This window comes from Podarcis erhardii (genome assembly GCF_964252035.2).
Source record: "Podarcis erhardii genome assembly, chromosome: 11".
NCBI classification, from domain to species: Eukaryota; Metazoa; Chordata; class Lepidosauria; order Squamata; family Lacertidae; genus Podarcis; species Podarcis erhardii.
In genome coordinates, this window is record NC_138501.1 from 50,448,137 (window position 1) to 50,461,273 (window position 13,137).

General features: G+C 43.6%; 1 protein-coding gene and 2 long non-coding RNA genes across 3 annotated transcripts in view; 1 reads left to right on the top strand and 2 right to left on the bottom strand.

The window, feature by feature from the left end:
- Positions 1-13,137, top strand: part of LOC309352913 — a 911,067-nt gene that overhangs the window by 753,183 nt on the left and 144,747 nt on the right. The window lies entirely within an intron of this gene.
- The window catches only part of LOC309352895, a 553,927-nt gene that overhangs the window by 446,739 nt on the left and 94,051 nt on the right, over positions 1-13,137 (bottom strand). The window lies entirely within an intron of this gene.
- Positions 1-13,137, bottom strand: part of PIK3C3 (phosphatidylinositol 3-kinase catalytic subunit type 3) — a 115,246-nt gene that overhangs the window by 34,968 nt on the left and 67,141 nt on the right. The window contains exons 22-23 of the mRNA XM_081881750.1: positions 6,347-6,515; positions 806-896 (exon numbers count right to left, since the gene is read on the bottom strand). Of these exons, the coding sequence (XP_081737876.1) occupies positions 806-896; positions 6,347-6,515 (260 nt within the window). The remainder of the gene's footprint in view (positions 1-805; positions 897-6,346; positions 6,516-13,137) is intronic.

The window sequence follows — 13,137 nt, forward strand, 5'->3', positions numbered from 1 at the left end:
TGATTGGCACCCTAAGCCCTTTTTAAATGTGTTGTTGTGTTGCTGTTGTCTTTATTTTGATTATGCGTTTTGTGGTTTTATATTCTGATTTTATGGAATGATGTATGGAAGTGAGAGATGTATGGAAGTGAGAGATGTATGGAAGTGAGAGCTGGACTATAAAGAAGGCTGATCGCCGAAGAATTGATGCTTTTGAATTATGGTGCTGGAGGAGACTCTTGAGAGTCCCATGGACTGCAAGAAGATCAAACCTATCCATTCTGAAGGAAATCAGCCCTGAGTGCTCACTGGAAGGACAGATCCTGAAGCTGAGGCTCCAATACTTTGGCCACCTCATGAGAAGAGAAGACTCCCTGGAAAAGACCCTGATGTTGGGAATGATTGAGGGCGCAAGGAGAAGGGGACGACAGAGGACGAGATGGTTGGACAGTGTTCTCATAGCTACCAGCATGAGTTTGACCAAACTGTGGGAGGCAGTGGAAGGCAGGAGTGCCTGGCGTGCTCTGGTCCATGGGGTCACAATGAGTCAGACATGACTAAACGACTAAACAACAACAACATTCTGATTTTATCTCGAGAACCTCCCTGAGACCTGCGGGTACAGGGCGGAATATAAATTCAATCAACAAATACAACAACCCCAGTTTCATGGGAACAGTGCATGCTTTGACACACAATGGGGCAGGGGGATGAAAAGTGAAGCACAATGGAGGGAAGAATAAATGAAATGGGTTTGGGAGCGAAGCCCCTCTCTGTGTGGGCAGAGCACATCTCGTAGAACACACACTTTGTATTCAATTCTTACCTTCTTTACAGTCTTATCTGGCTCAAGTGCTATGTCCGGGATGTTGGCATCGACCATGAGGGAGAACAGATTCAAAATGAGGTTGGAATACCTGTGGAGAAGAAGAGGGCAGACATGGTAAGAAAATAATAACCCAGAGGGGAAGCCAATTTAGCCACAACCAGAGAGTATTGTGGCACAAGCTTATAGAGACTTGATGCATGAAGTGGATTCTTAATTGGCAGCCTGCCAGCCAAAATTTTAGATACAGTTGGATGCACAATGTGGACAAAATGAGACATCTGAAGGTCAAATTAATTGCACTCAAAAACGAACCTACAGCAAGTAGAAAATGAGCAACCTTAGCTTTTTGTTGGCATTAGCTGAAGCATTGGCTAATTAAAGTAAATTTCCTAGGGAGGATGAGAGACTATGTTACCTTCGCAAGATGGGTAGTAAAATTCATTTTTCTTCATCTTGTCAGATGCAGTTCCCAATGCTAGCATTTCACCACTGGTTTTTGGCAGTGCAAAATCCCTGCTGCCTTGCCCAAGGAACAGACTCGGACGTGGGTGGCGCTGTGGTCTAAACCACTGAACCTCTTGGGCTTGCCGATCAGAAGGTCGGCAGTTCGGATCTGCGCGACGGGGTGAGCTCCCATTGCTCTGTCTCAGCTCCTGCCAACCTAGCAGTTTGAAAGCACACCAGTGCAAGTAGATAAATAGGTACCGATCTGGCGGGAAGGTAAACGGCATTTCCATGCGCTCTGGTTTCCATCAATGTGTTCTGTTGTGCCAGAAGTGGTTTAGTCCTGCTGGCCACATGACCCGGAAAGCTGTCTGTGGACAAACACTGGCTCCCTCGGCCTGAAAGCGAGATGAGTGCCACAACCCCATAGTCACCTTTGACTGGACATAACCATCCAGGGGTCTTTTACCTCTGACTGAGCCTTTGGGGATGGTTTAAAGAACTTTTCTTTAAAAGGGCGTTTCAGGGGCTGGACCGAAATATTTCTGGCACTTCCACTGTGTGGACCTCAGAGCGTGTCTCCTGTCCAACGTTAGCACCTGACCAAAGTTCTGTGAATTATGTGAACCAACCATTTTACACCTATAACTTTGGAGATCCAAAAGCCATTTGTAACCATTAAAAAGGAACAGCCTGACAGCTGCCTTGAGCTTTACAACTGAAGTCTGTATGCTTGAAACAGTTGCTGGCGTTTCAAGGGAATGCGCTTAACATTTTACTTTCTTAAAAGTAAAATACAGTGTGTGGGCTTTTTTTATATATAAATTTAATTTTAAAATTAAATTAATAATAGTTAGTACCAAGATTTGAAAGCGCTTCCACTGTGAGTGATTATTTGAACTGACCTATTTAACAGGCGAGGAGAAATCCAAATAAGGGAAAATGTTTTGTTTTGCTGTTAATAATAATAATAATAATAATAATAATAATAATAATAATAATAATAATTTATTTATACCTCGCCCATCTGGCTGGGTTTCCCCAGCCACTCTTGGCAGCTTCCAACACAATATTAAAATACAATAATCTGCCAAACATTAAGAGCTTCCCTAAATAGGGCTGCCTTCAGATGTCGTCTAAAAGTCTGAACAAAAAATTCCTTCCGGTAGCACCTTAAAGTCCAACTAAGTTAGTTCTAGGTATGAGCTTTTGTTTTGACTATGGCAGACCAACACAGCTACCTATCTGTAACTGTGTCTAAAAGTCTGGTAGTTGTTGTTCTCTTTGACATCTGTTGGGAGGGCGTTCCACAGGGCGGGTGCCACTACCGAGAAGGCCCTCTGCCTGGTTCCCTGTAACTTGGCTTCTCGCAGTGAGGGAACCGCCAGAAGGCCCTCAGCGCTGGACCTCAGTGTCCGGGTAGAACAATAGGGGTGGAGATGCTCCTTCAGGTATACTGGGCCGAGGCTGTTTAGGGCTTTAGCACCAACACTTTGAACTGTGCTCGGAAATGTACTGGGAGCCAATGTAGGTCTTTCAATCTGAGCACAGGCTCACCTGTGCAGAACTACAGCTTCCATCATCATTGTCCGTAGCTGGAGTTGAAGAGCTGTCTGGGAGTGATGGCGAGGGATGATGGGAATTGTAGTCCAAAACTACCTGAAGGGCACCAGGAAGAGGAAGCTGGTTTAGATGAATTCAGGGTCTGATCTGCCAAGGTTGCTCTCATGTTCTTGTGCTTTTCAAGTGTCTCCTTGCACAACGGGTCATTAAGGTAAGGCAATGAAGTCCTCAATAGATCAACTGCAGTTAAGCTGCATTTATCTTCCTTCTTCCTGTGCCACAGAAGACACAAAGCCTTAAAAAATTGAGACTTTTCGCCAGCCTTTGCTAAACACTACCAATGCTGAACTGAAACGCAATTAATTAGCTAGTGAAGAACAGAAAGCTTCACCGTTGAACGATGACATTTCCCTGTGACAGGAGCAAGGGGTTGGAGGGAATCTCCCTTGAAGACAGAAGATGAAGACAGAAAAAAAGGCAGGAAAATAATTCTTTTAACAAATTATTCCCTTTCTTTTCTATCTCAGGGTGTTTTCATTTGAATTGTGTTCTCTCTTCCCCCACCAGCTTTCAGCATCTTTTTAATATATTTATACAGCCATTCAGAGTTACTTGAGAGACTCCCCAGACTGCAGTCTGGTTTTCAGAACAGATATCTCCCTGATTCTTCCTAGATGCTTTATATATATTTAACGGAAAACGATTGTGGGTTTATTCCCCCCAGTCTCCCGCTACCTTCTTGAGCAAGCTTCTTCCGTATCTCACCCCACCCTGAAACGAATTCCTTGGGCACAAATTCCAAGTGTCTTTCTCTCCAACTATTATCTTTAATATTCCTCACTTTTGTGCATTTTGTTCCACATACATCATAAAAAAAGATCCAATCAAGGTGTCGAGCCATTTAAATTCATTCCCGTTCAGGCTTTCTGGAGACAAAAGGCTGTGCCGGCAAAGGTTTTATTATTGCACATTATTAGGAGCGTTTAGAAAGGCAATCAAGTTGTAACCGCTAGATCCTCAATGCTCTTCACCTCTTAATCTTATTGTCTATTAGCGCTTCTTTGCGCAACTCCGGACATCCAGCTATCCATAAATTAAGAGAGAAGGCAATTCCTCAGCACCTGGGTCCAATTCGTAAGTAATGCCCCTTTAACCTTGCTCTGATCATCTCGTATCTATAATGTCCTCTCCGTGGGCCCAACCTTGTGGCACATCACTCCTCTTTAGTCGGCACACAACAATTCTGCTCAAGTCATCTTTCTCTCCGGACGCTATCGCCACCATCACCTCTTCCCTGAAGACTAAACAGTAGCTCTCAGTCACTGTCGGCATCTATTTCCAGTTTGTCGTCTTCACCTTTAAAGCTCTTCACACCTGTTCTCTCTTTGCTCACCTCTTTCCTGAGACCTGTTGCTCTTCCCTGTGAGTTCACCTCCCAGTGGAGCCCATCTAGCTCCCTTCCTGACACTTATGGGTACACAGGAACACACACACAAAGCTCCTTTATGCAGTGTTAAGATTCATAGAACCATAGTTGGAAGGCACCCTGAGGGTTATCCAATTCAACTCCTTACAATGAAGGTGTCAAATTGCATTTCTTAGTGGTAGTAGTAGTAATAATAATAATAATAATAACAGAAGGCTGATCACCAAAGAATTGATGCTTTTGAATTACACTGCTGGAGGAAACTCTTGAGAGTCCCATGGACTGCAAGAAGATCAAACCTATCCATTCTGAAGGAAATCAGCCCTGAGTGCTCACTGGAAGGACAGATCCTGAAGCTGAGGCTCCAATACTTTGCCAACCTCATGAGAAGAGAAGACTCCCTGGAGAAGACCCTGATGCTGGGAAAGATGGAGGGCACAAGGAGGACGAGATGGTTGGACAGTGTTCTCGAAGCCACCAACATGAGTTTGACCAAACTGTGGGAGGCAGTGGAAGACAGGAGGGCCTGGCGTGCTCTGGTCCATGGGGCCAAAAAGAGTCGGACACGACTGAACGACTCAACAACAACAATTTATTATTTCTACCCCACTCATCTGTTAAACATTAAAAGCTTCCCTAAAAATGCTTGGGATGGGGGTGTATGTTTTTAAAAACACTGGAAATGAAATCTGGCAAGTGTTGCCAGGGTCAACCTCAATGCTGCAGGGATGAAAGATAAAAGAAAATTCCGGACCTGTCGAAGATGTACTTAGTCTCTCTTTCGCAAACACACAGAAGCATTTTTTCTACCAAGTTTCCTATTTGGATATATGTAACTGATGCTCTGAATGTCACCTGCACAGGCTAATCCTGTTGCAATGATTCTTGGGAGAGATGGGAGTAACCAAGCTCTCCGATTAATAACTTTGTTTTCTCATTCTGCTGAATTGCTTCTAATGCATTATCAATGACAGCTTATCAAAGGCATTTCTTTTTCCCTCCCATCTCTACTTTTCAAGAAGACGGAACACTACTTCCCCAGACATCCTTTCACATTATCCCCTCACGTCCTCTCCCAAGGATCGCCACTAAAAGGCTGCATTCAGATATCACTTTGGTCTATTTTCCCGACACTTCCTTACCTGCTTAATTCCTTGTTTTACATGACCTTTAATATGACAGAAAAGCCACTTGTGGAAGTTTAGTGTAAGTTTAGAGGACTGCTTGCAATGATTTCAATGATAATTCTTTCCGAAAATAAAAGAAAATAAAACCCACCTGCAACCCTGTTAATTTAAAAATAAAAATAAAAATCATGGGAGTTTTGCACCGTAGTAATGTCATGGGATGAAATTTGGGCCCGTCTCCATTTTCCCCTGTGATTTAAAATTTAGCATGACCCAATATTGATCCAAAGGCCACATCTGCATAACACAACAGGTAATGCAGTGTAAAAGGAAAATTTGAAATTAGGATGTTAGAATTATAACCAAGATTTTTGCTTTTCACATTTTTTTGCTGTATATTTGTTTTGTGGTCCGCCGCTTTGTTTTTTTTTTTTTTTATGGAATAGAGCAGACATGTCGACCGTGATCTACAGGTCGATCCCTGGGGTGCTTCAGGTTGATCGCTGGATTAAGAAAAGTGATCACCTGTGTGCTCCTGAATAATTGCTTTGCGCCCCTGCTCTGCACCCATTTATGCTGCCGTCACCATAAATGTTCCCCACAAGCAGGTCAAAACAAAACTTCTCTTGCCAATGCTCTCCCAAAAAAGCTCAACATCTTTTGGCAATGACAACGGGTAGATCATTGGCATGATCATGGCATGATCATGGGTAGATCACTGACAATTTTATTATACTGGGAGTAGACCCTAGTCTCTAGAGAGTTGGACATGCCTGGAATAGAGGAATGAGTTTGTTTTGTGTTCTTTTAAAAATAAAAAACATCAAGAAATAAAGCAGGAGCAGGAGCAGAAGAAAAGTGTGATGGTGAAAATGAAAAGACTGCATTTGTGATTGTGCCAGCCAGGCAGCCTCTCTGCTCAAAATTGAAGGAACAGCTGGCTGGCCAGCCCAGCATCAGAAAAGCTTAAAAAGTTACCTGCGCAGGTGAAGGAAAGCTGTGTAGCACTGCTTGCGGAACTCCTGGTATTGCTCGCTTTGCGTCCCGCCCATGCCTTCCACCATCTCTTTGTTCAGTTTCATGGGTGGGGGAAGAGGTTTTGGGTCACGGCCCAGGATGTAGCCAAAATCGATGTGGAAAAGTTTGCCTGCATTTGGAGAGAAGGTGCATCATCATTAATTATTATGGCATCTTTATTTACTATAAAAATAAATATTAACCCCCAACTCTGGGGTTGCGGCGCTCATCTCGCTTTATTGGCCAAGGGAGCCGGCGAACAGCTTCCGGATCATGTGGCCAGCATAACTAAGCCGCTTCTGGCAAACCAGAGCAGTGCACGGAAACACTGTTTACCTTCCTGCCGGAGTAGTACCTATTTATCTACTTGCACTTTTGACGTGCTTTCAAACTGCTAGGTTGGCAGGAGCTGGGATCGAGCAACGGGAGCTCACCCCGTCGCGGGGATTTGAACCGCCGACCTTCTGATCAGCAAGTCCTAAGCTCTGTCTGTGGTTTAACCTACAGCAACACCCACATCCCTTAAGTAGTCTCTAGTAAATAACTTTGCGATTGTTACTATACGCCTATTACGTTTACATGTTTTGTCAATTGGATTTGCGTAATGTAGGCATTCTGGTGGTTTTGGACAAAATATTTCTGCATTGCAGGGGGAAAGACTAGATGACCCTGTCACTCCCTTACATTTCTATGATTCTATGATATGTGTGCGTTTCTCTGTGTTTTGTGTAAGTGTGCGCACGTATGTATATGTATGTCTATGTATGTATATTTATGTATGTATTTATTTGTGCATTGATAAATAGATAGAGTGGCCAGCCCTACAACAGACAGAGCACACAAAACACAGACAAAAGCAACAAAAAAATAATGAAATAAGATGCTGCTGCTGGGGTGGGGGTGGGGGCTACAGAATGAAAACTGAGGATTTCTTCATTTATATTGTCAGTTGGTTGACTATGAATCATTTATGAGAGCATTCCACCTTGGCTCAAAGCAATGAGAGCTCATTATTCTACCTGAAGTTGTGATTATTTTGCATTTTTCATGGGGGGGGGGAGAGCACACTATGCCCTTCAATCTCCCCACTCCCCCTTATGAGGCATACTCCTTTTCAAATGATAATAAACCAGCTGACTTTCAAAAGAGGAAAGGCCACACCAGTTAAATGCAACACCCCAAAACAAATGAAAATGGAGGAGCGGTAAACACTTCCAGCAGCATGAAGAACAAACACGCACGCACGCACACACACACACACACACATTGGGCACCACTGGCGCAAACTCCAGAGAGCCATGGATACTTTGGCACCCACAATATATTTGTGGGGGCTGAGCCCCTCAGCCAAGTTGAAGCCCTTGGTTGTGGGCACCCACAATCTTTGGCACGAGATGGCACCTATGGTGGGCACTGGGGACGAGTTTATGGAACCAAAGGGGTGGCAGCCCAAGGTTTTTTATTATTATTATTATTTGGTAACCACTGGATTAGGCAAAACAGAGGGAATAAAGTTCTGCCAACAGCTACTGGGGCAAGATTGCCAAGATGAACCAAGTTACCCAATGGGCAGGATATCCCTGGTTGGGTGGCCAACTCCCCAAATACTGCGATCTACAGTTCAAAACTGGCAGTGATCTACCCCCCCCTTGAGCTTTTTTTAGGGAGGAGGAAGGCCTGTTTTTTAGGGGTTCAGGTCAAAGTTGTTGAGCTTCTTTGAGGGGGAGCCAGTGATCTACCACAGACGTCCAATGATCTACTGGTAGATCATGATCTACCTGTTGGACGTCCCTGCCCTAGACTACAAAGTACTTTGAGAGAACTAACGGAGGCAGGTCCACCTTCTCCATGCCCTGCTTGAGGGTTCCAGAGAGCATATGATTTGTTGCTTGAGGGGAGAAAGCTCTTAGATTGGTGAAGCAAAGGAGGAACATATTCAGGACCTTGGATAGCTCTAAAGGAACTTGCTAAGGCAACTACTACAGGAGATGCTGTCTCTGCAGGGAGCTAGAGCCAACTGCAACCTTAAGTAGGCTGTCAAGGCCTGTATTGTGGTGGGGTCCACCTCCCTGGAGGAGCTGGCTGAAGGGCTGTTGACTTATTTTGTGCTTACAGGTTTCAGCAAAGCCTGTGGAGACTGCAGGGAACTCATCTGCTGCGTCCAAGGACAGCAGCAGGCATGTGACCTTGTGGTTGGCCACAAAGGACTGAAATGAGGTAGTGAAGGTTCTCCCCCAAACCGATGAAGTAGCTTGGGCCTTACACTCCACCTGAGTCTTTAGATCAGGCATCCCCAACCTTCAGCCCTCCAGATGTTTTGGGCTACAATTCCCCCACTGGTCCCTTTAGCTAGAGATCAGGGGAGTTGTAGGCCAAAATGTCTGGAGGGCCACAGGTTGGAGATGCCTGCTTTAGATTGTGGGCTATGGTAAGAATAGCCTGCTTGATCAGGTTGATTGTCCATCTAATCCAGCACCCCAGTTCTCACAGTGGCCCACAAACAGAACATGAACACAAGAGTGCCATCCCTTCCTGTGGTTTGCAACAACCAGTGTTTAGAAGCACTGTTGCTTTCACTTTATGGGTTTGGCAGAAATGACTGGCAGAATCTGTGACCAAGAGAAAGAGACGGTGGAGGAAGACTGGAAGAAATTTAAAGCTTATCTTAAGAACTGTTTTAAAATTGATGAGTGCTAAAATGTCAAGGGAAAGGAAGATGCAGAATTACGGCTGAAACTGTTTGATGAATTAAGATGAAACTGAGAAAGAAAATAAGTTACGATTTAATTGGAGTAAAGGGTTGCTGAAAAACTGTTAAATAAGGATGCAGAAAGGGTGAGGTATGGGGAAGTCCGAGAAAGAAGGCTCATGAAAACGAGGATATGAAATTATACTTGTTTGTATGTTTTTGTTTGTTGATGTTTGTTTGTTATTCTGTTTTAAAATTGGAAAATCAATAAAAAAATTATTTAAAAAAAGAAAAAAAGAAGCACTGCTGCTTTCAACCACGGAGGCAGATCATAGCCATCATGGCTGGCAGCTATCAACATGCCTCGGTCCAGTATATCTGAAGAAGCGTCTCCACCCCTATCGTTCTACCCATACACTGAGGTCCAGCGTGGAGGGCCTTCTGGCAGTCCCCTCACTGCGAGAAGCCAAGTTACAGCGAACCAGGCAGAGGGCCTTCTCGGTAGTGGCACCCGCCCTGTGGAACGCCCTCCCATCAGATGTCAAAGAGAAGAACAACTACCAGACTTTTAGAAGACATCTGAAGGCAGCCCTGTTTAGGGAAGGTTTTAATGTTTGATGCATTACTGTATTTTAATTTTTTGTTGGAAGCCGCCCAGAGTGGCTGGGGAAGCCCAGCCAGATGGGCGGAGTATAAATAATAAATTTATTATATTTATTATATTTATTATTATTATTTAATATTCCTCTTAATGAGCATATTTACTAGGAAATAAATTATAGGGGACTCACTGAGCCTTAGTTCTAAGTAAAGATGCTTACATCAGGCTCCTACATAAAGGGTAGGGTTGAGAAAGAAGACAGTATGCAGTGGATGGAAAAATCTTACAAATATTAATTCTATGTATGGATTGCTCTCCCAGCGGCCCTACTGTACATGCCAGAGGTCTTCTTTTGCCTCTGCTCTTCCGGGCTGCTCTGTGATTTTCCTTCCTAGCTTTCCCCCTTCAGCACTGTGTCTGAAGGGAAAACACACACAGGCTGGGTGTGTGTGTGTGTGTGAAAGAAAAACTGTTGTGTCTGAATTCTCAACTGGAAGGTCCACACCTGCTTGGCTGGGAGGCAATTGTTGCTTGCTGCAAGCAACCAGTCTGAGGTTGAGGACAGTGGCAGTGGCCTTGATAACGAACTGTGATATCCAAGTTCATGGTTGGGGAGAAACAGCAGGAGAGGGCTGTTGCCATTGTACCACCTAGACAACCACAGTTGGAAGCAGCATGCTGGACCAGACAGACCTTGAGTGGATCCAGAAAGTCTCTTCAGATGAAGGAGACTTGGTACGATGCCCTGATTGGAAATAAGATGGATGGATGGTGATGAATTTACAGATGAAGGAGAACTCATCATTCCTGGTGAGAGGTCAAGTTTCTATCCTTGACCAAAGTGATGCCCCTCTAGCTCGGCTGCTGTAGCCATGGTGTTTGCATACTGTTAAGCTATTACACAACAGCACTCTCCCCTCCAGCAGTTTCTGGCAACTGGTATTCAGAACCCTTATTGCTTTCAACTGTGGAGGCAGAGCAGTCATCCTGGCTAGTAGGTAGTCTTATCCATCATCAAATTGTCTGATCCTCTTCTAAAGTCATCCAACTTGCTGACCACCAAGTTCCGTAGTTTAACTATGTAATGCACAAGCACTTTTAAGAGCAAGGTTTATATACTGCTTAATAATGCCATCTAAGCAGCTTAAATAAAATTAAACATTGGGAAGAAAATACCAATAAAATGAATGGATTTAAAGGAGAAGTTGACAAAAGAAAATTATCAAAATCTGATAAGGTTCCATAATCCGAGCGGAGTATTTTCTGTTGAAAGATCTCAGCAGTGGGGGAAACCTCAGCTAGGAGGGCTAGAGTCCATGCTGCTCAAACATCAATGATGTAACAGGCATGGTTCAATAGGTGCTGATTACTTGCATTGCTGATTACTTGCATTGCTCTTGAGAGTCCCATGGACTGCAAGAAGATCAAACCTCTCCATTCTGAAGGAAATCAGCCCTGAGTGCTCACTGGAAGGACAGATCCTGAAGCTGAGGCGCCAATACTTTGGCCACCTCATGAGAAGAACTAAACAACAACAACTTGCCTTGCTACATTCCACACCACTGGCAAATGGCGTGGATCCCTATTACCTACTTTATAGGACCCATTTAAGGATGGGTGTGATTTTTAAAAGGCACAATCCCACACACAGACAGATATGTTTAAGCCACACTAATCTCAAATTTTCCTGGGTTACCTCCACTCAAGAGCAGTAAAACATATTACCCACTTAAAATAACACATACATCTGAAAAAAAATATTTGAAAACCAGCAGGCTTTGATCTATGTTGCAGAGTTACACTAGTTATTTAATTAAGAACATTTAGAGGGATTCTTCTCTCTACTCATTTATTTCAAGACTGTCATAATGATGAGTCTAGAGATACATGTATTAAAAAAAAAAAGACAGCAGAATAAGTCTTGTGGCTGCAATTACATTTCTCATCCAGTTCTGTACACAGGGAATAAGAGGTGTTAATTAATCTTAGCTTCATTTGCATATGTAGCTAGTTCAGTAGATCTGTGTAGCACACTTCAAAAGCCGTCAGATCAACAAGAAGGATTGGTGGAGGAGTGCAAAAATTAAGGAACTGGAAAAAGAAATATTAATATTTCTCTCTCTGTCTGTCTTTCTCTCACACACACCATTTGTGTACCTTGCAATTGCATTAAATGCTTGTTAGGCCATCATCAAACAGAATAGAACACGTTATACCTTCTGTTCCATAAATAAAAACAAAGATTTGCACCATGCCCAATCCTGCACCTTAGGTTACAATAGCTGCACTGTTCCTTATGTTGCACAAATGCTTTTGTCTTGTTTTTATTTATTTAACAGAACTTATATACCACTTGACTGCAAGAAAATTTCTAAGCAGCGTAAACCCCCCCCCCAAAATAAAAAAAATAAAAAACCTGCTTGCCCCAAGCCTTTCTCCTCCCTGCTGAATCATAAAGCCATTTTAAAAGAAGGGGGAGAGTATCACAACAGTTTCCAAACCACTCTGTGAAGCACCCCCCCCACTGTTAAACCTCACTGCAGGAATGTTTAACAGAGGGGAGATGTTTCACAGTGCTCCCCCCTCCCCCAGTTAAACCAGCTTGTCTGGGCTGCCTGCCACCCACACAGTTTGCTTAACTGCCTGCTGTTCCTCAACTGCAGCGTGACGACAGCCTTCCCCTTTTATGTATATAGGAAGAAATGTTAAAAATCACTGACAATAAACAGATATTTGAAACTATTCAAACGGTGATTAGAACTCACGTTGGCTAAAAATAAATGAAACAAGTGTAACTTCTGGGTGTCTCGATAGAATCATAGAATCGTACAGTTGGAAGACACACCAGGGATCATCTAGTACAACCCCCTGAAATGCAGGAATCTCAACTAAAGCAACCATGACAGGATAGGCATTTCTAAACTAATATGTTTTAAGCAGCTGAGAAAAGAAGGTGCCTACTTACAATAGGCTCATATCTGCCATAAGGAAAGAGGGAAGATGCTAAGTTGTAGATTGGAATTGTACCCCCTGATCTGCACGGCCCAGAAAGATGGCTTTTTTAATTGTACTCCGACTTTATCTGGTACAGTCGTACCTTGGAAGTCATACAGTTAGTTTCCGAATATTTTGTCTCCCAAACAACGCAAACCTGGAAGCGACTGTTCCGCTTTGCGAACTATTTTTGGAAGCCGAATGTCCAACAGGGCTTCTGTGGCTTCCAATTGGCTGCAGGAGCTTCCTGCAGCCAATCCGAAGCCGTGCTTTGGTTTTCGAATGTTTTGGAAGTCGGACGGACTTCCGGAATGGATTCCATTCGACTTCCAAGGTACAACTGTACTGTAGATCCAGACATTTGCATTTCATTGCTTTGTCGCATTTGTGTCTGTTGCATGTGTGTGTATTTGCATTTTATGTAAACTACTTCCAAGAACTAGCAAATGGTATAAACATGAGTCTAAT